Source organism: Erpetoichthys calabaricus, chromosome 10 (genome assembly GCF_900747795.2).
Source record: "Erpetoichthys calabaricus chromosome 10, fErpCal1.3, whole genome shotgun sequence".
In the NCBI taxonomy this organism is placed as follows: domain Eukaryota; kingdom Metazoa; phylum Chordata; class Cladistia; order Polypteriformes; family Polypteridae; genus Erpetoichthys; species Erpetoichthys calabaricus.
Genome location: NC_041403.2, coordinates 158,538,026 through 158,565,735, shown reverse-complemented (window position 1 = coordinate 158,565,735; position 27,710 = coordinate 158,538,026). Strand labels below are relative to the sequence as shown.

The following is a 27,710-nucleotide window of genomic DNA, read 5'->3' as shown; positions in this document are numbered from 1 at the left end:
TTTTAAGGCAAGTGGTAAACGGAGAAATTCCGCATAAACATAAAAAGCTGTGCAACCAGTTTGTGCACATCATGCAGCTTCTCCGTCTGTTTGCTGTCCCTAATGGTGTTTACACTGTTTTTTGTGATTTGCCCTGTCAAATGCTGTGACTACAGTGCAAACACTACAATTCCCAGAATGCCCCATCGACGACAGTACTTATGTAAACGTAGCAGAGGGTGGTGCAAGTTCAGATTGGGTGTTGAATTTCTGTGCGTAAAGATTTACTGGTGAGTGTTGCCTTACTTTTCGTTTCATTTGAATGTGTGTGTAGTTTTAACATGTGGTTGATTTACAACGTAAATTAGCTTGGCGGATGGTTTGAACATGCAGAATTTCAAATAAAGTTTTGATAGGAGATTATCTGAAATGTATGAAATCTACGGATTGGGCAGATCAACCCGATTTGCGTTAGAAACCATGTTTAAAATCGGCATGGTTAAATAGGGATGCAAATCGTATTGAAAAGAAAAAAAAAAACGAATGACACTGTTTAAAAGCCGTATGCCGAAAACACAAGAAGCAACGTCATCCAGTGAGCAGTTTAGCAAAACGTGCACGGTCGGATTTTAAATAACTAAAGTATACTCGTCTGCAGAAATAACGACAGCAATCGTTGGTCACTTGACGGACGTAATAGGTTAATAACGCCAAGTTTTTTTTTGCTCGTATGAAGCCTAGACTTCACTAGGTAGGTTTAATTATATCTGAGTTTAACTTACAAAACGGATCCGAGGATTTTTAACGCCGTGTATGGCTGATCGAGCTGATGCGGCGCCCGAGGCTTGAGTGCACATCAGGGCCATTGCTTGCCGATGTGGATCAACAGTTTGCAAAAGGAACTTTCTTTAATTACACTACCAGGGTCTTCCGACTTATTTCGTATTGTTCATGATGTGTTAAAAACACAGCCGACTCTTCTATTGAAATTGAGCTCCACCAACCTGATGATATCGAGATTCCAGTTTTTATAGAATATGACATATTTGATGACCATGAGGTTACATTATTGAGTTGCATTTTCGGCATGCCCATCAATAAAAAAATAAATAAATAATGGAATTAAGGTGGTTGTCCAGTTGAATTTCCTTGGGGTGCTCTAGTTTCCTCTGGCAGTCAAAATACAGGTGCATCTCAATAAATTAGATTTAATTTATTTCAGTAATTCAATTCAAAAAGTGAAACACCTATATTATATAGAATCATTACACACAGAGTGATATATTTCAATTGTTTATTTCTTTTCAATTTGCTGATTATGGTCTACAGGTAATGAAAACTCAAAATTCAGTATCTCAGGAAATTAGAATACGTTAGACCAATAAAAAAAAAAAAATAAAGTAATGTTTTCCTACTGAAAAGTATGTCTATGTATGTACTCAATACTTGGTCAGGGCTCCTTTTGCGTGAATTACTGCATTAGTGCAGCGTGGCATGGAGGCGATCAGCCTGTCGCACTGCTAAAGTGTTATGGAAGCCCAGGATAATAAATAATAATAATAAAACATTTTATTTATATAGCACCTTTCCCATGCTCAAGGCACTTACACAATATAATAAAGAATGGCAGTGTATACAGTATATAGCATTGTACAAACCAGATAAATAAATAAAGAAGATTAAGACAGTGAATTCTGAAAAAACAGACAACATAATTGATGGTCTCTCACACACACACAGGTTACATGAGCATCTTGACAGAGAAGTAAACTAAAGTCAGGTAGAGCTAAAAGCCTTCCTGAACAGATGAGTTTTGAGTTGTTTTTTAAAACAATTCATGGAGTCAGCTGACCTGATTAATTTCGGTAGGTCATTCCAGAGTCTGGGTGCTATACAGCTGAAGGCCCTGTCACCCATGGAGTGTAGATTAGTGGTGGGTACAACAAGATATGCTAGAATCAGAGGACCTTAGTGGGCGGGCAGGCACATAGTGATGGAGAAGGTCACTGATGTAGTTTGGCGCGAGGTTATTTAAGGCTTTGTAGGTTATTAGTAGGATTTTATATTCAATTCTGTAAGACACAGGGAGCCAGTGAAGACGCTTTGATCGCAGCCTTCAGCTCGTCTGCATTGTTGGCTCTGCTGTCTCTCATCTTCCTCTTGACAGTACCCCAGTTTAGGTCAGGTGAGTTTGCTGGCCAATCAAGCGCAGTGATACCATGCTCATTAAACCAGGTATTGGTACTTTTTGGCAGTGTGAGCAGGTGCCAAGTCCTGCTGGAAAATGCTGACAAGCCTTATGGAGATGCCGATTTCAGAGTAGAGCATGAAGTGTTCTAAAATTTCATGGTAGACGACTGTGCTGACTTTGGACTCGACGAATAAAACACAGTAGACCAACACCAGCAGATGACATGGCTCCCCAAATCATCACTGGCTGTGAAAACTTCATGCTGGACCTCAAGCAACTTGGATTCTGTGCCTCTGCACTCTTCCTCTAGATTTCCAAATGAAATGCAAAATTGACTTTCATCTGAAAAGAGAACTTTGGACCACTGAGCAACAGTCCAGTCTGTTTTCTCCTTAGCCCAGGTAACACGCTTCTAGCATTTGTCTCTGGTTCAGGAGTGGCTTGACCTAAGGAATGCTGTGACAGTTGTAGGACACGACTGTGTGTGGTGGCTGTTGAAGCACTGACTCCTCTCAAGGCTGCGCTTATCCCTGTTGCTTGTGCACCTTTTTCTGCTGTCACATATTTTCCTTCTACTCATCTTTCCATTAATATTCTTGGATACAGCACTCTGTGAACAGCCAGCATCTTTAGCAATGACCTTTTGTGGCTTCCCCTCCTTGTGGAGGGAGGGTGTCGATGACGGTCTTCAGGACAACTGTCAAGTCAGCAGTCTTCCCTGTGATGGTGTGGCCTACTGAGCCGGACTGAGAGACCATTTAAAGGCTCGGGACCCCTTTGCAGGTGTTTTTGGCTAATTAGCTAACTGAAGTGGGACACCAGGAGTCTACAATATTGAACTTTTTCACAATTTTCTAATTTTCTGAGATACTGAATTTGGGGTTTTCATTAGCTATAAGCCGTAATCAGCTAAATGAAAAGAAATAAACGCTTGCAATATATCGCTCTCTGCGTGTAATAAATCTATATAATATGAGTTTCACTTTTTGAATCGAATTACTGAAATAAATTAACTTTTCGATGATATTCTAATTTATTGAGATGCACCAGTATGTATGTTTCTGTCTTGCTATCAACACAGGGCCCCAGCATACTACTTTGCCTGGGGGCCTATGATGCTGTTAAAAACCGTGCCTGTGTGTGTGTGTGTTCAAGTCAAGTCGTTTATTTATATAGCACATCTATAAACAACAGGAGTTGACCCAAAGTGCTTTCCAGTTAAAAAGAATTAAATAACAAATACTACATACATAGCAAAAATGTATAAATAAAATCACATACTACAATATAAAATATATAAATAACCTGAAAACAATACATACAAGAAGTAAGAAAATAAAATGAAGATTAAACTAAATGTAATACAATAAACAGATTAAGAAGAAGAGGGTAAGAGTTATTAAATTGAAATTAAAAGCTTAACCTATTAGTGAAGTAACAAAAACTGAAAATGAAAGCAAGAGAAATAAGGAGGGTCTTTTATTTAGATGTAAAGTCATCAATAAGTTTGAGTGGAAGACAATTCCAAAGTCTGGGGACAGCCATAGAGAAAGCCCGGTCACCTTTGGTTTTGAGACGTGAATGAAGAACTGAGAGGAGCTGTCGTGAGGATGACCTAAGGGACCGGGGGGCTGAATATGAAAATAGCAGATCTGAAATGTACAGAGGAGCTAATCCATTCCAAAATGCTCAGCCCGCAGCAAGGAGCCCACGAGAACACGCATTTCTGTGGCTCATTCACAGGTGACAATTGTGTTTGCACTGATTAGTTTTCATATCATAGAACAGGAGCACCAAACTAATAAATGACCTACAAATGATGGTGGGCTGCAAGATACCAATTGCTCCACGATAAAGTTGGACAAAGCAGCTCACTTAATTTTGGAGAATTGAGGCACAGCCGTCCTCTTTTTCGCACCCCCTGAAATGCCATCTCACACCCCATGGGTACCGCGGGTTAGGAACACCTGATATAAAGAATAACCAAAGTGCTTATAAAAAAGGCAAATGTAATATACCTTCAGGAAGAGGAATTACTTGAATATAAAGAAATATCCCAAATATAAAAAGTAATGCGATTTAAAAAAAAATAAATTCCCCCGGACAAAACGGATCTCTTTTGAGGTCCATTTAAAACAATGCGGAGTGTCCAATAGAACAAACTCTTTAAGCCAGAACACTGATTAACCCCTCATACAAATAAGTCTTATCATTACATACTAATCCAGAAACATTAAACTTTAATCTCAAATGTGAAGAATTGCTGGGTTTTAATCTTGGCAAGAATATCCGTCTCGGGATGTCGGCCTGTCAAGTATGAAAAGAATTTGAATTCCTTCTGTTACACATTGTAAAGACATACAGCATGATGACTATACGTCCTTTTAGTAGCTTCTGGAAACAGATTTGTAAAGCGTTTCAGCACTGCCCTTACCGTGAATTAGGATGTTTGAGTTAGAGTTTGGTATTTTTGAAATTTTCCCCATTAGTTTGTGTTAACTGAAGTATTATTTGTAAGTTGATTTTTTTAACTTTTTTTTTTTTTTCCAAGAAGATAATATTGCATGCAATCAAGTCAGACTTAAACAAACAGAATTCAATTCCCACCCGAGCTTGGGAGGAGAGCCAACAGCAAGAGCAAAACTTTACAAACAAAAAAGAAGAGAGAATGTCCTTTTCCCAGAGATGAATGCTTATTCTAAAAAATGTACTAATTAAATCTTGTCATATTTTTAAAACGTTTTGAACAGATCCTATAAGTGAGTGTTGTGATGTGAGATTTTACATATAACTTGATGGATATTTTGTATGTCTTTATTTGATTTTTAGGCAAAGCAATGAAATTTAGTGTTACTTTGGTGAGAAGCATTCGTGTTTGCCCCCCCCCCTTTTACAGCTGAGCCTCTTTGAATTTTACGACAGGATTTGGAGGATGTGTCTTAAACCAGTTTGCCGAGTGTTTCTTTGCTAAAGTCATTTCTACCCCCGCAAATAGGCTAAGGTGTACAGTAATCCCTCACTTATCGCGGGAGATAGGTTCCAAGGCCGACCGCGATAACTGAATTTCCGCGAAGTAGGGACACCATATTTATTTAATTATTTAACGTGTATTTGGACGTTTTTAAACCTTCTCTGTATTGTTTACAACCCACCCTTTACTCTATTAATAACGGGGACAACTGCTAAGCAATATGAAATCGGTAGATAAGTTTACACTTACTGTAAGTACACGTAGCAGCTTGTAGGCGGTCATGACGTCGTCGACCTTGTTGCAAAGATTCCTAAAGCAGATTTCATCCAGACTACTGCCTTATCACGTCCACTTGCAACTCGTTTTGCGCCCTGGTTAAAGGACACTGCGGCTGTAGATCTTATATGCTTTTCCTCCTTTTTAAATAAAAAGAATCGTGGACTCATTGAAACTTTTACCTTTTCTGCAATCATTTGCATCTTCTGTTGGCGCTTGGACACGGCCCCTGAACCAGTAGCACGTTAATGCTGAATGAGTGAGATGAGACTTCCTGGTTAATGCAACACTCCGTCGCTGAGCCAATCAGCAGAACACAGGAACTTAACTGCGTGCTCTGATTGGGTAGCTTCTCAGCCATCCGCCAATAGCACCTCTTGTATGAAATCAACTGGGCAAACCAACTGAGGAAGCAAGTACCAGAAGTAAAAATCCGCGTTATATATTTAGATATGCTTACATAAAAAATCCACGAAGTCGTGAATCCGCGAAAAGTGAACCGCGAAGTAGCGATGGATTACTGTACTTTAACATATGGTTTGGGGGCAGGTGTTAAGATGTTCTATTCCCCCCCATTGGTCTGAAGTATGGCTGTTTGGAATTGGCTTGATTCAGAAGCCTTTAAGTACTACAACGCCCTATTGGCTGTAGGGGTTGGACAGAAAATCTATATATTTACTTGTTTAACCTCACAATCTCTCTCTTACTAACCAACATCTGAAAGAAGCATCTCTCTTGCTAACCTGCGATGATGAAGAGAACAGCTCATCAGCCATTTTGAACAGACATGTGGCTGAAAGCTGAGCACCAATGATGCCTTAACTAGAGACATTTAAGTAACTAAAAGACTGTGTGCCGTCTGAACTACATATCACCATTTAATCAGGTTGTATGGTTGCCAATATTCAAATATACTTTGCATTTTGTTATTATTTATGAATATTATCAATAATACATTGTTTAAACTGTAACTTCTGCTTGTCTTTTTACTACATCTAATTGCCTGAGGTTATAGATATAGAAGGGAAGGTGGGGATAAGTTATATACTATAATACCTTATAAACAGTGGTAAATCTGTGAGATTAGGCATTCTAAGGCTACATATTAATAATACTATAGGGGAAAGTAGAGCAATATATATATTACTCTACCAAGACAAAACAATTGGCATAATCGGGCAGGATTTTGGGGTAACCATTGTTTTGCACCTTGTTAGACAAAACAGTGAGAAATAGATTTTTTTTTTTTTCCCAATTTCAAATAGAGGTCCTCAATCACAGTCCTAATTAGAAGTCAGTCCATGCTGATAATGAAACTTGGTATTGAACTATTTAGCTTGTTAATGCTCGTATTCATTCAAGGGAGATTTTAATTATACTGTAGAGTTTCCTTCTGTGAGAACATTATCCATGTGTTTTGTGGAGCAGAACAGATTTAAACTTCATGGACCTTCCAATTCCCCTCTCATTCATTTCAAAACATCATTTTTTAAACACAGATACTTCATGGTAAGCACGTTAGCTGGAGAGCTGCTGGTTTATTGGTTATCTACATCTCATTATTAACTAATGTCTGGTTAAGAAAACGGGCAACAATTAAAACTTAAATGCAGCTGCTGAAATGTAAAATAGGCAGTTAAGGGTTCTGAATGATAACAGGCAAGATAACTAAAATTTAGCCCAAAAAATGTATTGCTTTAGTAGTAAATAGGTTTTAATTAAGAAATTGGTTCAAGTGAAAATCTGCAGCCACTGCAGACCTTCAGGACTGTAACTGAGGACCTCTGATCTACAAAGTAACTAAAATTTGAATAAAGGCACAAGGTAGGCATGGAGTCAAACACCAACTTTCATTATCAGCAAGGACCGAGTTCTAATTAGGACACTGGCTGGAATGAAAACCCGTAACCACTGCAGCCCTCCAGGACCGTGATTGAGGACCCCTGGTATAGAACATCATTTACCCACTGACTTATAAGTGGTGGATTGGGGTTCTTCCAGTCAAGCAAGGTAAGTCTACATGCTAGAAATGTGGTATCGGTGGCAATTACAATCAATTTATCCTTCTCCACTTTAAGCTCATCTGGGTGTCCACCAAACACAGCTATTAATCGGTTATGAGCAGTTATGACACCAAGGTTGTCTGATTGGCATTCGAAGATTTTTGTCCAAAATGATGTTAATTCAGTGCACTCCCACACCATGTGGCCCTGTGAGGCTAGAGCTCGATTGCAATGTTCGCAGGCTGGCTCTTGCCCCGGATACATTTTGGACAGTTTTAAACAAAATCAGTGTGATCGATGATAGATTTTCAGTTGAAGGACTGAATGTTTTTTGCAAGCTAGAGGTTATTTAATGCATGGCTGCCTTTCCCTCCCTTTCTGAGATATTAAGTGAAAGAGATTTTCTCCACCTTACCCAAGGATCTTTGAAAGAAAGAGACTTTAATATGTTAATATATATTATTGAATCTTCAAGACTGATCAGTATTTCGGTAACACTTTAGTTTAGGTACTGCAAAAATACATCTATTACTCCTGTACTCTTCTGTAACAAGTCCCTAACAAGCATTCCATCTCCGGGCACCATAATGTTTAGGATGATGGGCGTCATAGGTGTTTGTGATTCCTCAGGTGGGTTTCATGGCTTCATAAGATACCTCAGCTTGCTATTACCTTTTGGAGTCTGTAGTTGTCACTGTTTAATATGAGGACAGGAGCTGTGCCAGTGGAAATCAAAGAAGCCATTATGGGGGTGAAAAAAGGAGATTTAAACCATTGGAGACATTGGTAAAACCTTAGGATGAAAGAAATCAACTGCCTGGAATATCACAAAGAAGAAAGAACACATTGGTGGGCTCAGTAACCTCCAAGAAAGAGGAGGAGAGCTAAACTAAATCACTATTTGAAGATTTTTAGGTTTTCTGTGAATCTTGCATGTAAACTTGGAGAACAAAAATAACATCAGTCCATAAGTAGCTTCAGTTTCTATGTAAAAGTTTTAGAGAATGTGTTCTTCATATAAACCTAATTTCATTTTTGATTGCTTTTGCTGTAAATTAGTGGACAGAACATACTCAGAAATGGTGAGTGACTGACTGGTTTACTCGTCTGCATCTTCTTAGGATTAAAAAGTGTTAATTGGGTTAATAGCTCTAGAGGTTCTGCTTGGATCAATTACTACAAATATATATTAGCCATCAAAGGCAGTATGAGCTATGAGCTATGTAGTGAGCAAAGCTGCCACCTAACAGATATGGCAGAACCTGCCTTACGTGAAGTTCTGCCAGGAAAGTCTCTGGCCTCTTACCACCCTGATTTAGAGTGAGTGCTCCTTTATTAACCATTAACTTTTATTTAGAAAATAAATAACCTAGGAAAAAACTATTTTAGACCTGTCTGGCATAATTCTTCCAAATACTGGTGGAAGTGTCTGTGTACACTTTCATAGTAAAAAGTTTGATAACATGAAATTACAGACTGCGCACTAAGATTTCTAATTTTGAAATAATGTATCTCATTCCTCCTCTTATGCATACTAGTTTTGTTTATTTAAATTAACAGAACAGGAGATCTTTATAAGTGATTTCTAGAATAGAAATCTGTCTTTGTTCCCAGTTCGAAATTAGCTTACTATAAGCCCACTAGAAGTAGTCGCGTAGCCCATAACTGAACATCATTAATACATTGTCTTGTGGCTCAGGTTGTGCAATATTATAACTGTATCCCAAGTTTACAGTGAGGTTAGGTTTAGGTTTAGGTTTCTTTATTTAGTCATGTTTACACAGGAAAACATGAAATTTGCCTTCTCAGTTGCATCTAATAACAAGTAACAGACAGAATGAAATAAAACATACAAATAGAAATAAGAAAGGTTAAGGTAAGGCAGTTAGATAAAACATATCTATACCAAAAAAAAAAAAAAAAGGTAACAGGATATATATCAAAACCTTAAACATTATCTCCGATATTTCTTATTGAAAAGTCGTATGGCACTAGGAAGAAAGGAGTTTCTGGAGCGATTTGTGTGGGTTTTCAAAGCAACTATCCTTCCTGATTTACTGAAGTTTAGTTCTACATGTAATGGATGTCTGTCATCAGTTGAGATGATTTCCAGTTTCTTTAGCATTGCCCTCTGACACACACCAGTCAAATCATCTACATCAGCCCCAATAACTTTAGCTGCATACTTCGTAATCTGCTGGAGCTTTTTTGAGTTTTGGTTTGTCAGACTATTAAACCAGGCAATGAAACTGAAAGTGATCACAGACTGGATCATACTGCGATAGAAGGACAACATGAGGTCCTTGTCTACTTTAAATAGTTTGAGTTTATGGAGGAGAAATAAGCGCTGGTTGCACTTAGAAAATAATTTTTTTGTATTTGTATTCCAGTTAAGATTGTTATCTAGGTAAGTTCCTAAGTATTTATATTCATTCACTATTTCTACCTCCTCTCCCAGAACTACAACAGGTGAACATACAGATTTCTGTCTCTTAAAATCAAATATCATTTCTTTGGTCTTTGTTACATTCAGACTGAGAGAGTTTTTATTGCACCAGATTACCATACAGTCTACTTGATTTAGATAGTGGCTTTCATCCTCCCCAGATATGCATCCTATGATCATGGTGTCATCCGCATACTTAATAATGGAGCAGTGGTCATTGTTCTGTCTCAGGTCACTTGTGTACAGAGTAAACAGTAATGGTGATAAGACACACACCCCTGTGGACTTCCTGTGTTTGAATGAAGAGCTTTTGAAAAAGTGTCCTGAACTTTAACTGTCTGTGAACGATTTAAAAGAAAGTTCTGAATCCATAGTGTGATAAATGTGTTTACATTCATACTGTTTAATTTCCCAGTCAGTATATGAGGCTGTATAGTATTGAACGCTGAAGAAAAATCCAAAAATAGTGCTCTGACATATGAACCAGGCTGATCAAGAAAGGTATAGATTTGATGTAAGATAGCAAGCAGAGCATCTTCCACACTTCTGTTTGCACAATAAGCAAATTGATTATTGTCTTGAAAAGACTTTGTCTCTGTCATTAAAATGTTTTTCACCAAGTGTTCAAAGCATTTCATTGGAATAGATGTAAGTGCCACTGGTCTGTAATCATTTAAACAGCTTGGCCTAGAAACCTTCGATACTGGGGTAATGATTGATTGTTTCCACAGATTAGGTACAATACCACAGGTCAGAGACCAGTTAAAAAGCAAATGAAAAACTGGGGAGAGCTGCTTAGAGCAAGACTTTAAGAGCTGACCTGATATGCCGTCTGGTCCCACTGCACTGTTTGTTTTGGCCTTCCGCAAGCCTTTTTCCACTTCAGTTAAACTGAACCCAATCACAGCAGAATACCTGGTGTTTTTATAAAGCATCTCCTTTGTTTCTGTATTTTGGGTGCTGAAATCCCTTTTTTCAAATCTGGCATAAATTGTACTTATAAGTGCAAACAGTTCTTCAAGGACCCCTTGATGGACTGATTGTGTTTTATAATTCTTGGGATGAAACTGTTTCTGGACCGCGAGCTTAGCACAGGAAAGGCTCTGAAGCATTTGCCGTATGAGAGCAGTTCAATAGACAGCATGACTGAGGCAGCGTGTGCTTGATGCTGTATACAGATAATTCTCTTTACAATCAGCTGCTGTAGAGCTGTGATTCCACACTTAGATACAGTGATATAAATACTCCGAGTGGTGCAGTGAGAGTAATATGGAAAAAGATGATCACTGTGGCAACCCCTAACTGGAGCAGCTGAAAGAAGAAGAAGAAGAAGGTGCAGTGAGAGGAACAACACTAAAGCAGCTATGGTATTTGGAATAGTTTGGCCATTCCGTGGACCATTATATTGTTTCAGGTTAATTACAATGAGATGCCTTAAACTAATAAACAATATGTGGTTAATTTCAGTGTATTTATAAAGCCGTGTCAGGGATGTGGATCTAAAAAGAAAGGGAAACCACACTGGAACAAAAGCACTGCTTTGAGGCTGGGTGCCGCCAGCTTTGCAAAACCGAGCGTAGATCTTGCGTACACCAGGGTTTGAGCTACTGTGAAGCTAAGTTTAGGTTTTATACATCGCGATTTGATTGTCGAAACGGGAGTACGCAAGATTCTTGTGCGTATGCACTGTTTATACTTGAGGCCCCTGGTGTTTCAGACATTCTAATAACAATACCGTTGCCCCCTGTAGACATCCCCATAACAATCTTCTTCCCAATCCATTTTCTCATAACAACCACTTTTGGCTCAAAGGACACATTTGCCACCCGAAGGTGAGCATCAACTGACTACCCCTCCCTTCACAAGAGAGTGAGAAGCCGGCATCAGCTGATCGGACACCAGCCGATGCTGTGCCAGCTGATCGGCTGCCAGCTGAACGCATTCATGCAGCCGATGCACCTACGGCAAGGTTCGCGTGGGAGGAATACCCAGACATTGATCCCTGGGAGCCGAACTGGCTACCAGACTTCACAAGACAGCATGGCTTGGACACGACAGATCACCCGCTGCTGGACTACTTCAGGCTGCTCTCTCCTGATGCTGCTTTTCAGCTACTGTCAGACGAGACAAACAGGTAGGCAGAGAAATTTTTTGAATCGTGGGCTGCGCTTGCATCGCATTGATAGCGTGCGTTGCCTTGGTTCTTTTGATTCCAAATCTGGTTGCACGTGGCAGCTAATGGTATGTTTGTTATCCAAAACCTGCAAAAGCTAATGCTCAAATTCAAGTATTTCACAGTTTAAAGAATTATTTAATGAAATTAGAAAAAAACTAGCTAATTACCAATAGTATTGCTGGCTTATAATTATTTCAAAGACCATGGGAAACGGCAGATGACCGGTGACTTAACACCGTGAAGCGTTGAGTGTACAATGTCATTACCCAAATTCTATGGACAATTGTGTTGCCCGTGGATAAGTCGACCCTGTTTTTTTGAATGAATTTTAAAGCATAAGTTTTTCGACTTATACGCGAGTATAAACGGTAATGCTCAGGATTTTTTTTTTTTTTTTTTGGTGGTAGTTTGCAGTGTTGGAGGGTCACACAGATGCTGTTGGGGTTACAGTGGGAATGTGTAAATGTTTCATCTGGACCGTTCTGTTCCTATAGGGGGCACCCTGAAAGATTGGCAATTGGTCTTTTTCATTGGCATCAGCTGTGATGTTATGGAGTTAGAGAAGACAAGCAAAGCTGATGGATTTCAGGTATGGGTGACAAACTAACCAAACAGCAGGAGGAGCACATGGCTTCTTTTGCACCCCTGTCTCGTGTCATAGTAACTGGAGGCACACACGGAGATGAGCTGGCAGGGGTTTACTTGGTCCAGAAGGGACTTGTAAAGCAACCGGAATTCCTTCAGAGGGAAACTTTTACTGCACAGGCGATCGTGGCCAACCCAGAGGCTTCAAGGAAGTCCTGCCGCTTTGTGGACACCGACCTGAATCGATGCTTCACTTTTGAGAGTCTGAGGTGAGTTGGCTCTTTGCATCTAAGAAATGGCTGTGGATCGGTTATAGTGTGTGTACAGATTCTAATATTTTCCTGTAATTCCTTGTCTCCCTGACTTAATTATAATTGCATAACTAACTAAAGGAAGGTACTTCATTGTGTGTACATCTTAAATAATGGCTTTAAAAAAGAAAAAAAAAGCAAGCACACTGTTACAAGGAGTTTTACCGTCTACACCAAAGAATGCAGTTTTGTTTGATTTCTAAATATTGACTGTGATTTTTGTGTTTTCTCTGGTTAGCTGTTCTTATAATGATGCATATGCCATTAGTCACATGCCAGCTGGTGCATTTACTGTGTGTCCAGCAAAGAGGGCATTGACATTAGTTAGAAATGACCTTTCATGTTCTACTTGGCATGCACTTTCTCTCTGTCTCTCTCACTGCCTTTCACATCTACCTACCTACCTACCACACAAATGTCTGGTGTTCATATTTGGACTTAATGTCTCCTGGCATCCGCAAGAAGGCTGCAGTGTCCAAAGGCACCAAGATGCACAAAGAAAGAGGGGTGTAAGGTCTAGCATATGGTCTACACGGTTTCCAAAGTGCACATTGTGACTGAAACAGACTGACTTATCATTGTAAAATTGTTCCCATTTCACTATGCTAGTTGCTTAATAATGTTAGAATATAAACCACATACTATAAGGGGTCAGGTGAGTATTACAACATTTTTTTTTTAAACCTTTCCTAGTCATTAAGGTGAAGTTGTAGGTTGTACCTCATTCCTATGTACCTTGGACAGTTTTCCCAGGATTTAACTTTTCACTCACAGTTCAATAAATCTGTAGTCCTGTGACGTGACTGTTTATCTTGAATAAACAATATTTTCTATTAACTCCTGCTGATGAATGTCCTTGCTGGGCACACTGTATCTGACAGATGTAGGATTTCTAGCCAAGTAGGAAGGCTTTTACAGATTATTTGTGAAAAATGATAACTTAATCAGCCTTGTTGAGAAAACAAAACTTTGAGCTGAAAATTTGCCTATATGTTTGGGTCTTTCTTTACCTAAAGTATTTCACTGCAAGTGCATATTGAAAAGCCGTCATGGTGTCTTCTCGAAGGCACTATGACTTTTACACTAGCCTGATAATGTAATAAATGTGTATGCATTTATATATATATATATATATAATACACACACACATACACATGTTCGTGACCAGAGGTTCTACCATTTCTGAACACGTACAAATCGGGTTACGATCAAAAAGTTTGCCAAAATTTTGCATCTGTTCACAACCACACGCTCTGGTGCCGAACAAAAACACTGGTGGCCAGTTTCCCTATGCGCGTTTGTACGCGCTAATGATTTCCCATTCTCCGTTTCCCATTTTCTTTTGTTTGCGTATACAGGGCCTAGCAAAGCAGCTAATGTTGCATAAGGAGTTATAATGTTAACCAAGCAGAGGCCTCAAGTGCTGGAAGAGGTGGAAAAACTGTTCTAGTGTGGTTGAACGAGAAGCAACTTGCAGGGGATAATAGTGTAAGCGAGGCGATCATATGCGAGAAAGCCAGGAGGGTTCATGACGATTTGCTGGAAAAAAAAAACATCTTCGAGTGGCGAAGGTGAGGAATTTAAAGTCAGTAGAGGATGGTTTGAAAAGTTTTGCCAGAGAAGTGGCATTTAATTTTTTCTCCTGTGCTTTAAAACTTATAAAAAAAGTTTACAGCGAGCGGTTCGTAAGGGCCTAGTGTGAACTCTTACAAATGTTAGTTTTCTATGTTGTTCCAGGTTTTCTCCGTGTCATTCAATGTTTTTACATTTAGTTTACTATTACACTATGCATTCTATGGTATAATTAACTATTTTTGTGCTTACAAAATATATATATTTACATACAGTTCGTAAGGTCTGGAACGGATTAATTGTATTAACATACACTATTATGGGGAAATTACGTTCGGGTCGCGACCAGAGTTTTGGAACGAATTACGGTCGTGACCAGAGGTACCACTGTGTGTGTGTGTGTGTGTGTGTGTGTGTGTGTGTGTGTATATATATATAATATATATATATATCTCCTCTTTAATAAAATCCCTATGTGCATCCAGGTGTCCGTTTGTGGGTGTCTTCTGATGAAGTGCGCATACGCGGGGCACGCTGCAATGCGCGATATTACTGTCAGAGAAAGTTACATGCGTTTTACGAAAATACAAACCAGTATTACTGCGAGAGGAAATTAAAGGTACACAATACAGTGACGCATATTACAGCCACATACAAGCCAGTATTACTGTCAGAGGAGATTAAAGGCATATTACCGACGCGCACGCCTGTATTACCGCCAGAGAAAATTAAAGGTATATTAAGGACGTACAAGGCAGTATTACTGTCACAGAAAATTAAAGACACACAATACACGGCAGCAGCCCACGAAGAATGGTCAGCTCAGCAAGTAAACATCAACAAAAAAAAGGCAGAAAGACAAAGAAAAATGTGACCAACAAAAGGAATGAGGTCAAAGTCCCTTGCCATTTAATACAGACTGTACCTACTAATGTTTATGCACTACTGTTCTAGTGCCCGTTATTGTAACGGGCTTAATGACTAGTATGTGTGTGTATGTGTATATATATATATATATATATATATATATATATATATATATATATATATATATAAAACCTGTCCTAACTCTGTTCATCCCAAAGGAACACTGCCACCTGCTGTATGGAAAATGAACTGCTCCTGGCATCCATGTTCACCCAGTCCTCCTGTTATTCTTCTGTCCCATTTTGGATAAAAATTGTAAGGCATCCTAGCCAAGTTAAGTCTCCACTTCCATAATGGCCTTCTGGTTGGGCAAGAATTCATCCTCCCACCTCAGCCAGGATGCCTGTCCTTCCTACATGGCACTTAACACCCTTAATGAATACTGCCTTATCTGCAATGGTGTGTAGAATGCTTGATAATGGAGCTCTAGTGGTGTTAGAATGGAATGCAATTGTGCTTCACTGTGGGGCCTGCAGCAAGTCATTTCCCATTCAACATAAATGTGTGTTTCCTGTGAACATTTCTGTCAGATTAAGGTTCAGCCATCCTCCAGTGTTGATTATACTGTCAACCCTCTATGTCTCTTAAAGTTCTTCAACTGCGAACAGTTCCTCATATGAAATCCGTCGAGCTAAAGAACTGAATCATCTTCTTGGACCAAAGGGTAGCAATGAAGCTGTGGACTTCATTTGTGATCTTCATACCACAACAGCCAACATGGGGACCTGCATCATTGTTGACTCTGAAAAGGATTACCTTTCATGTCAAGCTGCTCATTACCTGAAGGTGAGGGAGTTGAGGGATTTCAGAAGTTGGATGAAGTGACTTTGGCAATCGTTGATAGCAAACCTACACTTGTGAAATCTGGATGTCTTTTTCCTATTTTTTTTTTCTTTTACCAATTTCAAGCCTTCTTCTTTTACAGGAGGTGTCCACACATCCTTGTCAAATCATGTTAATTAAGAGTGGCACACCTACCTTCTCCATGATGTCCCTGGCCAAACATTATCTAAGTAAGTAAAATCTCAAAATGGGTATTTTGGAATGGTTCACTGTTGTACCAAAACTGCCTTTTTGCTGGAAAAGTACCAAGTATTGTAGTGAACCTGGTCTTAAAAGGCAATGTTCTTGTCCTAACTATGTGCCTTAGTGTCTGCTACATGCAACATTTGGTGTTAAGATCTGCATGCATCATACCAGGAAAAAAAAAAAGAAATATACCTGCTTGGCTAAATTGCCATAAATACTTAAACATTTGAGCACACCCTTCATGTCTCCCAGTTGTGTCATGGGGCAGCTTGTTAGCATCGTTAATTGTCAGGTTCAGTATGATATAATGAACTCGTTATATCAGCAGGATCTTCTTGCTGCCTTAAACCTTTCATAAAAAACTACCTAATACCTCTTTTTATGTTGTCTCCTGACTTCAGCTAGGTAAAATGTAACTGACTTTTTAAACAATGATTTGTAACTATATGATTGTAAAAGTACAATCTGTAAAACTGTATGATACTTTCCCCTTCCTTGCCTTTTGCCCTCTCCTTCCATTCCTCCAGGTGACCCTTGTCCTCCGTCTCCCGGTTCTGACTCCACGAGTGGAGATTATTTTATACAAGACTTGTGAGTACTTCCGATGCCAGGGTGTAGCCCATGAGAAGTCTTTCTGGGTCAAACGGAAGCTCCCCAAAGTACAGAGTGCTTCTTTCAGCAGTGCCTTCTAGTGGCACCCGGGGGCACCAACAGGGTCGCCCTTTGAAGACTACAGGTCCCATGATACCCTGCAGGTATCCATAATGCCACCTCCTGTGTCTTGGGAAAAACTATCCCAGTCCTTCCACTACACTACAAATACCCCAACTGGGATAGGAATCATTAGCCATCCCAGCCGTGTTTCTTCATCTATTACACTGTCCACTAGAAATTTGACAAATGAGGCAACCATTCCATCAAGCCTGTTTGTTTGTTATTGTCCCAGTGTCTCATCCTGAGCCTTCTTAAAGGTTATCAAGGTTTCTGCTTCAAGTTCATGTGTTGGTAGTTCATTTCAGAGTCCAACAACATGCTTCCTGGCTTCAGTCTTAAGGGCACTTCCACTGATGTCCTCGAGTACGTGATTCACCTTTAACCGCAAAGAATGTTGCTGGATCTACTTTTTCAATCCTGTCCATTGTGGCTGCACTCTCCAACTCGGTCGAGACGATGGTCCTTCCGTGTCACCATTCACAGAGTCAATGACTTTAGTGTCTACTAGTGATAACATTAATATCGCTGTGGTGAAGTTCCTTTTAATAAAACCTGTGCACTCAGACTTGGTTGGAGTGGCTACAGTTCTGGCGGTGTAGACTGCATTTGAACTGATAGTGTATCGTTCTCAGAGGGAAGTCTCGCTTCTCCCTTATATGTCACAAAGGGGCTCCGCCCCCTGCTCGCTTTGCTCGCCAACCCCTGGTCTTGGGTAACCCGAAATACATTTGATAGAGATTATAGTCTTTCTTGGTGATTGTTACATATGTATCATGTTCACTGCCACGATATCTGTAGGTCTATGTAATATATGTAAATGACAATAGCAGTTTAATTGTTATGTTATGTAGGTATAGATGTGCAGATCTATGTATGAGATATATTGGAGTGTAAAGGTGTAGATGACGTATATAGGAAGTACAGATATACACAACATTTGTAGTATAGACGTACTATGTCCGGTTTGATCATGCTGTGGTTTGTGGATGTTTGGGGTCTCCATACTTTCTGTGGTTTGACTGTGGGGCGGGACGCCGAGGCCTCTTGTGTTTTGTTTTTTCTGTGAGTACTCATATTATTGTATTACTGTAATGTGATCTACATACGCTGTGGAGTCTGTCCGTTTAATACGGAGTGTTCATTTATTAATATTATACCTCCGGTGCCATGTGTGTGTTTTATGTGGTTGTCGTTGTAGGCGCATGCGCCCTCCATACTATCTTGGCTTTGACTATGCTGTGTCTTGTGGACGTTTGGGGACTCTGTACTCTCTCCGGTTTGATTGTGGGGCGGGACGCCGAGGCGTCTTGTGTTTGTTTTTTCTGTGAGTACTCATATTATTGTATTACTGTAATGTGATTCACATATACTGTGGAGTCCGTATCTCTGGGGCTTCTGTACCACCTCGGGGTTTAAGCCTGCGGTGTGTTAGACGCGCATTGTAGGTTCGCGGTGGATCATCTGTCCGTTTTAATACGGAGCGTTCATTTATTAATATTATACCTCCGGTGCTGTGTGTGTGTTTTATGTGGATGTCGTCGTAGCTGCTTCCGTTTGACTCTGGGGTGCAGTGCAGAATCCACTTTTCTGTGTGGCTGTGTCGTTAGTCGTTAGCTATGGACGCGTTGTTGCTTAATGTCTTATTTACGTTAGTTGAGCTCTTTCGTTTTTGAGCCGTAACTCCTTCGTTCGCGGTGGATCAGACTTTGCTTGCGGTTTATGAGACGCGCGCTGTAGGTGCCTGCGCACTATGTCTCCTGGGTCCATCGCCGTGTACCTGTGTCTGTGCCTTCCGGTTTACCATTCTCGGTTAGTAATATGGATAGCCATTGGATTTGCACAAGGAAATGATGCAACAATCGGCACAGTCTTGATCACATTCTCGGATGTCTTACTTTCAGAACTGTGGATGTTCTGATGTGGACTGTCATGGCCTACAGTTGGCACTCATCTGCTCCTTGGTATGGTCAGCTTGACGAAGTGAAAATATGTTGAAGAGTTCTTTTTGTAGCAGGCTTTGCTGTTCTCATAGGAATACCCCAGTCACCTTACTCACCAACTCTAATATTCTGGGATACCAGGTATCATGTGGTTCACTTGAACATCTGCCTCCGTGAAGGAACAGCTCACATGGATATGCTATAATCTGCCATTCTGTCCCTCCTGTGACTCGAGTAGCACAGGGCATAAGCTGGATCTTTACCCGGTCCAGGATCACTTATCTAGGATAATTTTGGACCAAGTTATTGTTCGTTTCTTCAGGTTTGACATCAGTACTTACTCATTCTCTCTAGCATTTACCCCACAGATACACAATATAGGTCTATTGGCTCCTTTTATTTGTCCTGGTGGGAGTTTGTATATTTGCATGTGTTTAACCCATCCAGAATTGATTTTTTTTCTCTTTGTGTGTATAATGCTGCAGGAATTGGGTCCAGCCCCAGTGACCTTTATAATGGTGTTCGGTAGGTCTGAAAAATGATGACTGGGCCACGCGTATTGCCCTCCAGATTTTTAATTCCAAAAGCATTCTTGCTGAACCAGCAGTAAGACAAATATCCTTTGTAATGAAAAACGTTAAGACCTGTAAAACTTGTGAAACCAATAAGTTAACAAGTGAAGTGATATATTAATTGTGTTTATAAAAAAAAAAAAAAAAAAAATTGAATGCCAAAACGTTTAAAAGAGTTACCCATTACAAAGACGCGTAGCACTAGCAGATAAAAAACAAAGCAGTAAAGCATTAACGGAGACTGTGACTAATCCTCCATCTCAGTTATATAGGTCATCATTTAAATATTAGTGTGATAGCTTTTGACACGTGCGTATGGTAAAACATTTCTGGAATGCTGCACACGGCTTAGAAAATCTGTGTATCGAGCAGATTCAGAATGAGGCATATCACTCGTGTAATGAACCGATTCCTTCTACAGCAGATAATTCCACCCAAAAAACCTTGACTCGTGGAGTGGCTGCTTTTAACAAACTGTCTTGCTCCTACTAATATAAACTGTGAAGTCATTTCTCAAAATAAAGCTGCACTTGTCATAGAATCAAATCCCAAAGCCATGAAATTGTGCAGAGTCCAAAAGCCTTCTGGTAATTTGGGGTCCTAAACAGCCGAGCTCTGTCTGCAGAGAAGGCCGCTGTCCCGGACATTTTTGTACATCCCTTAACATGGATAATATACCTTGGCATTCCTGCTCTGGTAAAGGGCAACATCTGATGGCATTTTGACACCTTTTTGCTTTCGCCCCACAGTCATGCCCACTTGATTAGGTTATGCAAATCCATGTTCATTATTCATTATTCTAATAGCCAATACCTGATTGGCATTTTTCTGGCTTTGTCCAGTAGCAACCAATGACCCCTTGTTGCTAATCCTCCATCTTGTCTTTGGCATCGGTTTTCAGGGTGTCATTTTTACATTGGTAGAGTTGTTACATGGAAGGCTTGGTGCGTGTCACTGCATAACAGTGCTTATTATATTGGTGATAAGAGTACAATATACTTTATTATTAAAAATAATATCTTATAAGGAGCAGAATTACATAGTAAAATAAGTCCATAATCATGTTATACATTGTAATTTCTGTGCATTCTATATTCTAATTATCCAGTGTGATTGTATATAAAAATATTTGGTAAATTATTCATGTAGATATGTTTCCACACACTATACAAACTACCTTCAGGAATCTCCCAGAAGCCTTTTCAGTATTTCTCAAATACACCTTCTCAACAATATTCATAGTTCAGGCACCAACAGACTTTTCTCCAACACGTCGCTCGCGAACTACCAGTAGCTCGCCAAAGGGTTAATGAATCCTACATAAATTTGAAAACTTGACTAGTCAAATTAGGGGTGGGCGATCTTTCCAAAAAATCATATTCACGATCTGAATTGCAATCTCTCTTTTCAATGTGACATACACTTAAGAGAATATCCGGACTCAAACTCATCAAGACCTAAGTAACACTTTATTTTAAATATCAAACGAAATTGAATTCAATTGTTCTCTCGTTCGCTAGCTAAGTGGAGTTAAAGAACACGCCCCGAAGCTGGCGAGTGAGTGAGGAAGGCCCGGTGCGTGTCTCAGATCCACGCAAATAAATCAAACCCGCTATTGAACTGTGATACACAGCGAAATGAGAGAAGCTGCAAAATCAACCGGAATGTTCAAGCAAATTATAGAAAAAAACCCGATCTAAATCCGCTTTCTTGTGAAAAGCGAACAGACATACAAACAGACAGACATTGGATTTTATATATTATATATTAGTAAACCTTCAAAATAATGTGCAGTTAAAGTCTCAGCAGCATTCTCAGCATTTCTGGAGCTTAATAGAGTCCGATAACTAGAAGAATCTTCACCAAGCAGCTCTGAAAATGTCTACTTTGTTTGGGCCTACATACCTCTGTGAGTCTGACATGAATGTCGTGAAATCAAAGTTCAGAACAAGACTGACAGACGAACATTTAAATGACTCCATAGGAGTGAACCTCAGTGTCTACACTCCACCAGACACCTCAGTGCCAGTCATCTGACTAACTAAAAAACACATCAGACGTGCAACTAGACATGTGAATAAAGGGACAAAATGACAAATGAATAAGTCAGATCTGTATTTGTACATTCATGTTTTAATTCAATAGTGTGAGAAAATGCATACAGGCATACAAAATGCACTTGCAGGTGAACTCAATATTTTTTTGTGATGTTTTAATGCAAAATGTGAGTTGTGGACACCAACATTTTGTAAATGTTGAAGCAAAACAAACTTATTCAGTTTGTATGGGTTGAGATAAGCTATGAGAATAAACGCTGGAAAACATGAGTAGCTCTCGGCCATTTTCATTTTGTAAAAGTAGTTCTCAGGTTGGAGACCCCTGGTCTAGAGAGTAAGCACTGTCTCTGGGGGTCACGGTGGAGCCTCCTGGAGTTCTTTGTCACAAACCCACAAAGCTCATACGTCACAATGGCTCTTACGCTAGCTCTCCTAGCTATTCTTTCACTCTGTGGTATAGTGGCTGTTAGCTTTAGTTTTATCTGCAAAGTTTCCAAAGGTGTGAAACAGAATTGCATCTCATTTCATATCTTCTAGCTTTGGAAATTGGACCAGCACCCCATGGTGTGATCCGAGCTGACATTTATAACACCATGAAGATGTTGGTGGGCCACCTTCTAGATTTCATTGACCGGTTTAATAAAGGTAAGGTTGTTGGCTTTTATAATTAATAAGTGCTTAGGGTATCACTATATGATTAGATTCTAAAACATTTGTGCTGCCCTTGTTATGACTGGTAAATCTGAATTTCAATAGTTTGGTGCCAAAAGTTGTACAATATGGCATCCCAGACTTTTATATTACATGTTACAGTTTTTTTAAGGTACACAACTATTGGATTTGGTATTACTCACATTACATCAAATGTCTTTTACTTTAAATGCTTTTTCTCCAACTTTGTGTGTGCTGTTTTATCCATTGCAATAGTGATAGAATATGCTGAAAGGATGAATGAATGAGAAAAGTTAACAAAATAACAAGAGATAAGAACTCTGAAAGACTTTAAAGTTATTTTTCATACATTTTGTTATTCCTGTTTGGGAAATTGTGCCGGTTTCCTTAGTCTAGTGTTTAGATACATAGAACTGGAATCCATCCAACCTCTGCTCCTTAGGGACAAGCTGACAGAGATGGGAGTAGATTCATACCTGGTGGCATGGATCGTGGACTATCTTAAAGACAGACCTCAGTGTGTGCGTCTCAGGAACTGCAGGTCTGACATTGTGGTCAGCAGCACAGGAGCGCCGCAGGGGACTGTACTTTCTCCGGTCCTGTTCAGCCTATATACATCGGACTTCCAATACAACTCGGAGTCCTGCCACGTGCAAAAGTTCGCTGACGACACTGCTATCATGGACTGCATTAGCAGTGGGCAGGAGGAGGAGTACAGGAACCTAATCAATGACTTTGTTAAATAGTGCGACTCAAACCACCTACAACTGAACACCAGCAAAACCAAGGAGCTGGTGGTGGATTTTAGGAGGACCAGGCCCCTCATGGACCCCGTGATCATCAGAGGTGACTGTGTGCAGAGGGTGCAAACCTATAAATACCTGGGAGTGCAGCTGGATGATAAACTGGACTGGACTGCCAATACTGATGCTCTGTGCAAGAGAGGACAGAGCCGGTTATACTTCCTTAGAAGACTGGCGTCCTTCAACATCTGCAATAAGATGCTGCAGATGTTCTATCAGACGGTTATGGCGAGCACCCTCTTCTACGCGGTGGTGTGCTGAGGAGGCAGCATAAAGAAGAGGGACGCCTCATGCCTGGACAAACTGGTGAGGAAGGCAGGCTCTATTGTAGGCACGGAGCTGGACAGTCTGACATCTGTGGCGGAGTGAAAGCCGCTGAGCAGACTCCTGTTAATCATGGAGAATCCACTGAACAGGATCATCTCCAGACAGAGGAGCAGCTTCAGCGACAGACTGCTGTCACCGTCCTGCTCCACTGACAGACTGAGGAGATCGTTCGTCCCCCAATCTATGCGACACTTCAATTCCACCCAGGGGGGTAAACGTTAACATTATACAAAGTTATTGTCTGTTTTTACCTTCATTTTTATTACTCTTTAATTTAATATTGTTGTTATCAGTGTGCTGCTGCTGGAGTATGTGAATTTCCCCTTGGGATTAATAAAGTATCTATCAAACTAACTAACTAACTGGTAAACGCTTCAGTCCAAAACTGCAGCTGTGACGCTTATGGAATAAAAAAACAAAAAAAACAAAACACACACCCCTAAAAAAAACTTTTGTTGTACGTCTGATTGCCTCATTTCTTATTGTGTCCACACATCCATCTCAACAGTCTCATTTCTTCCACATCTGACTTTGTCTCCTGCACTCCCTTTTCACTTCCCACGTCGCAGCTCCATGCATCATTGCTGACCTGACCGTTGTCTTAACACCTGACCTTTAACCTTCACCTTAATTCTTTGATCACACAATACTCCTGATTCCTCCTTCTAGTTGTTGGATTGTCTCTGAATGTAGTTTTCCATTTTGGGCTACCATTGATCCTAAATAGCTCTCCCTACAGGCTAACTTATATAAACCCTGAACATCGTTAAACCTCAGATATTCTCCATCCTATTTACCTTCAACCCTCGATCCTGCAAAGCCCTTCTCCATTCTTCCCACTTTCTCTCCATTTCCTCTTTTCCATTGTTCTTCTGGGGACTGGTCTTTTATTGCACAAGTCAACACCTCCTTAGCCAGATCAAAGAGCTAAGAAGATCCCTGGTGCAGATCTACTTTAACTAGGCTCGCGCCTGTGACCCCATCACTGTTTTTAACACTTCACTTCACTCTCTTGAACTGCAATAATAGATTAATGCAAAGGTTTTTAAAGGCATTCAGAAAACCCTACAAAGGTGCCAGATGAGTGCCCACTGATAGGGCTGTGCCAAATTCATGGCAGAATTTTGAAGCCATGTCCTGATAAAACAATGTGCTTCTCGCAATATCATTGCGATAATATTCTTAGTTGCTGCTATTTGGATTGACCTTATTCAAATAAAGAATTTCTTGAACAATATGCTGATTTATTTCTTTTTCTTAGTTTTATTTCCTAATTCTTTGCTGTGTCATAATAAAATACATGTATATATTTTTGTGAGAGCCTCTTTTTGCCTTGCTTTTCTCTAAAGGTATTTATTTCTGTTCTTATTGTTAACTGTTTTCTTAGAGCTCTTCCATTCAGGGCAGCACGGTGGCACAGTGGGTAGCACTGCTGCCTCGCAGGTAGGAGACCTGGGTTCGCTTCCTGGGTCCTCCCTGTGTGGAGTTTGCATGTTCTCCCCGTGTCTGCGTAGGTTTCCTCTGGGCACTCCGGTTTCCTCCCACAGTCCAAAGATATGCAGGTTAGGTGCATTGGCGATTCTAAATTGTCCCGTGTGTGTGTGTGTGTGCCCTGCGGTGGGCTGACGCCCTGCCCGGGGTTTGTTTCCTGCCTTGCGCCCTGTGTTGGCTGGGATTGGCTCCAGCAGACCCCCGTGACCCTGTAGTTAGGATATAGCGGGTTGGATGATGGATGGATGGATCTTCCATTCATTTTATTTTATTTATTTTCCCAGACATTTCTCCCCCTCACTATGGCGTCTGCTGAAAACATTCAAAATACTAACATTTAAGGAAAGAGTTTTAGGAGAGGTGATGGGCTAACAGTGTAATTAAGGAACTCCATCTTTATGCAAACCATCTAAAATCGTCCTTCCCACCTATTCACCTCAAATGAAATTTTGATTACTGCCAACATCACGGGGGCAAACCAAGAGATGAATACCACAAACAGTGTAGAAGTTAAACCGGTTAAAATGGCAGCGTGTGATCTGTCCCATTGTCCTGCATTAGCGTGCCATTTCCTTCATGCCGATACCCATCCAGTAATTGACGTTTACGAAGGGTTTATGTATCACACTATGATTTTTATCTGATGTCTTAGCAGAACTGTTTTAACAAGAGACTCCAGTAGTCCATTTATAAGACTTGACGACCTAAATGCACATCTGTAACATTATCGGGAATCAAACCTTCTGCACTTTTGTATCCCACAGGACAAGAATTCCCAGCTTTCAATATGGATTGCTTTCAGATAGAGAGAAAGTTTGATTACCCACGGGATGAAGATGGACAACTTACAGCTTGTATTCATCCAAAGCTTCAAGTGAGTGACTGCACTGAACATGATTCATCTCGCCTCATTAATGAATTCTGTCAAAACTCTGCTTTGATTTTATAGTCCCGGTCAGCCATTTGTCGTCTTCTTTCTTTCTTCTTGCAGGACTCTGATTTCAAACCCCTTTTCCAGGGTGATCCCATTTTCCAGTCCTTCGTTTCAGAAGAGAGCATTTGTTATGAGGCGCAGGATCCCATTTGTCCCATCTTCATCAATGAGGCTTCTTACTATTCCAAAGGAATTGCATTCTGGGGAACCAAAATTCAGACCTTTGAGATCACATCTATTAAAGTGTCCATCTAATCTTTCTTCAGCTCTCGTGTTTACCTTTAATTGCTTCTTCTGAAATCCTACCATTCAGTCCTTCAGCTTTTTAATTCTGAATCTGAAGAACTGCGCACGTTGGCTCATTCTTAACTTTCCAGCAGAGTTGAATTAAGATAGCCCAGTTATCACATTCCACGTTTTCTTCATGGTGGTTTTTCGTCCTCCTCTCTCAGACTGTGAGCCTTATTCTTATCCTCGCTTAATGAGGTCCTCTCTTCGTCTTTGTTGATACTGCTGTTGAATCCCATGCAGACTTTACTTTAAAAAAATTAATTACACCCCACATTTACGCTTCTTTAAATTAACTGATAGTGTCAAGTTGCAGTGTCTCTTGGATCATTTTTTGTAACCAGCCTTTATCAGTGAAGGGAGTGGCACTCTGAGGTTTGTGCCAACCTCACTCCCGACTGGAAGTCAAGTCCGACTTTGCTCCCTTCCATATTTGGTTCTCATTTGGACATCTTGTTTGCGTATTGCTATCATCATGACGTATAGTTTAATTTTGCTTGCGTTCCCAGATGCTAAGTGTCACCCCTTATGTCTTGTGTAAGAGAATTAATAAAATCCGAAATAACAATCACCTTGCGTTTTTAAAGTAGCAGAATCCAGGCAAGTCCACGATGATAAAACCTGCTAGTTGCTCAAATGTCTTTCAGGATCCCTGCATCCTGTCAACAACCTTTCAGTTTCCAGGTGTAATTTGAAGTGAGAAGGCAATGCTTTGGCACATAATCTTATTTGAATTTAATGTGAATAAATGAAGGCCACAACTTGGACCAGTTCTTGGGGTCGAAATCAAACATCGATGGCACCCACTGAATGAGGTGTTAGCACTACACAAGTAACTTTTCACTTATGAATTGTGATCTTTATTGCTTTTGATTTTTAAATGTTGCCATCTAAATATTTTGGAAGTGGGTGTACCGTGTTTAATGGTTCTGTAAGTTAGCCCTGCGATGGACTGGTGCACCGGCCACAGTGGCTTACTGCCTTGCACCTTCTGCAGGTACCTTATGCAGTACTTCGACAGTCTTGTGAGAAAGAATGTTACACCCTCTTACACTTTTATGGTTTTATGTATTAGGACATAATTTAAAAAAAAAAAAAGTCGTCCTTACCAGGTCATAAAATTATTATTCAAATCTAACCTCAGGTGTAAAACAACATACGATAGATTCCACCGTGTCATTATTTTTATGTAACGAAATGGAGAAGCCACATGTTAAAACCTATACACACCCCATGATTAAATAGCTTGTGCTGTACAGCAGAGCCACCTTTAGCAGCAATACCTTGAAGTAATTGTTTTAGATAGATAGATAGATAGATAGATACTTTATTAATCCCAAGGGGAAATTCACATACTCCAGCAGCAGCATACTGATACAAAAAAAGCAATATTAAAGAGTAATAAAAATGCAGGTAAAAACAAACAACTTTGTATAATGTTAACGT

At 40.1% G+C, this 27,710-nt stretch overlaps 1 protein-coding gene across 2 annotated transcripts; it reads left to right on the top strand.

The window, feature by feature from the left end:
- The first annotated feature begins 108 nt into the window (after positions 1–108).
- On the top strand, positions 109–26,241 carry LOC114659638 (N-acyl-aromatic-L-amino acid amidohydrolase (carboxylate-forming)-like). 2 transcript variants are annotated; one of them, XM_028812225.2, is made up of 7 exons: positions 109–269; positions 12,537–12,896; positions 16,028–16,223; positions 16,363–16,450; positions 22,287–22,394; positions 25,807–25,916; positions 26,034–26,241. In XM_028812225.2, exons 2-7 carry the CDS (start codon positions 12,634–12,636, stop codon positions 26,229–26,231), a joined length of 963 nt encoding a protein of 320 aa, XP_028668058.1. In that variant the 5' UTR covers positions 109–269; positions 12,537–12,633; the 3' UTR covers positions 26,232–26,241. The 2 variants fall into 2 exon arrangements, with proteins under 2 accessions (XP_028668058.1, XP_028668059.1); XM_028812226.2 differs by lacking the exon at positions 12,537–12,896 and having other exon boundaries at positions 139–269.
- Positions 26,242–27,710: the final 1,469 nt, after the last annotated feature.

Bases quoted from the DNA above. Each gene is read 5' to 3' on its own strand.
- LOC114659638 (XM_028812225.2), top strand. From the start codon at position 12,634: ATGGGTGACAAACTAACCAAACAGCAGGAGGAGCACATGGCTTCTTTT. The intron at 16,224-16,362 runs GTGAGGGAGTTG...CTTCTTTTACAG, and splicing joins AAGCTGCTCATTACCTGAAG to GAGGTGTCCACACATCCTTG. The intron at 16,451-22,286 runs GTAAGTAAAATC...CATATCTTCTAG, and splicing joins CCTGGCCAAACATTATCTAA to CTTTGGAAATTGGACCAGCA.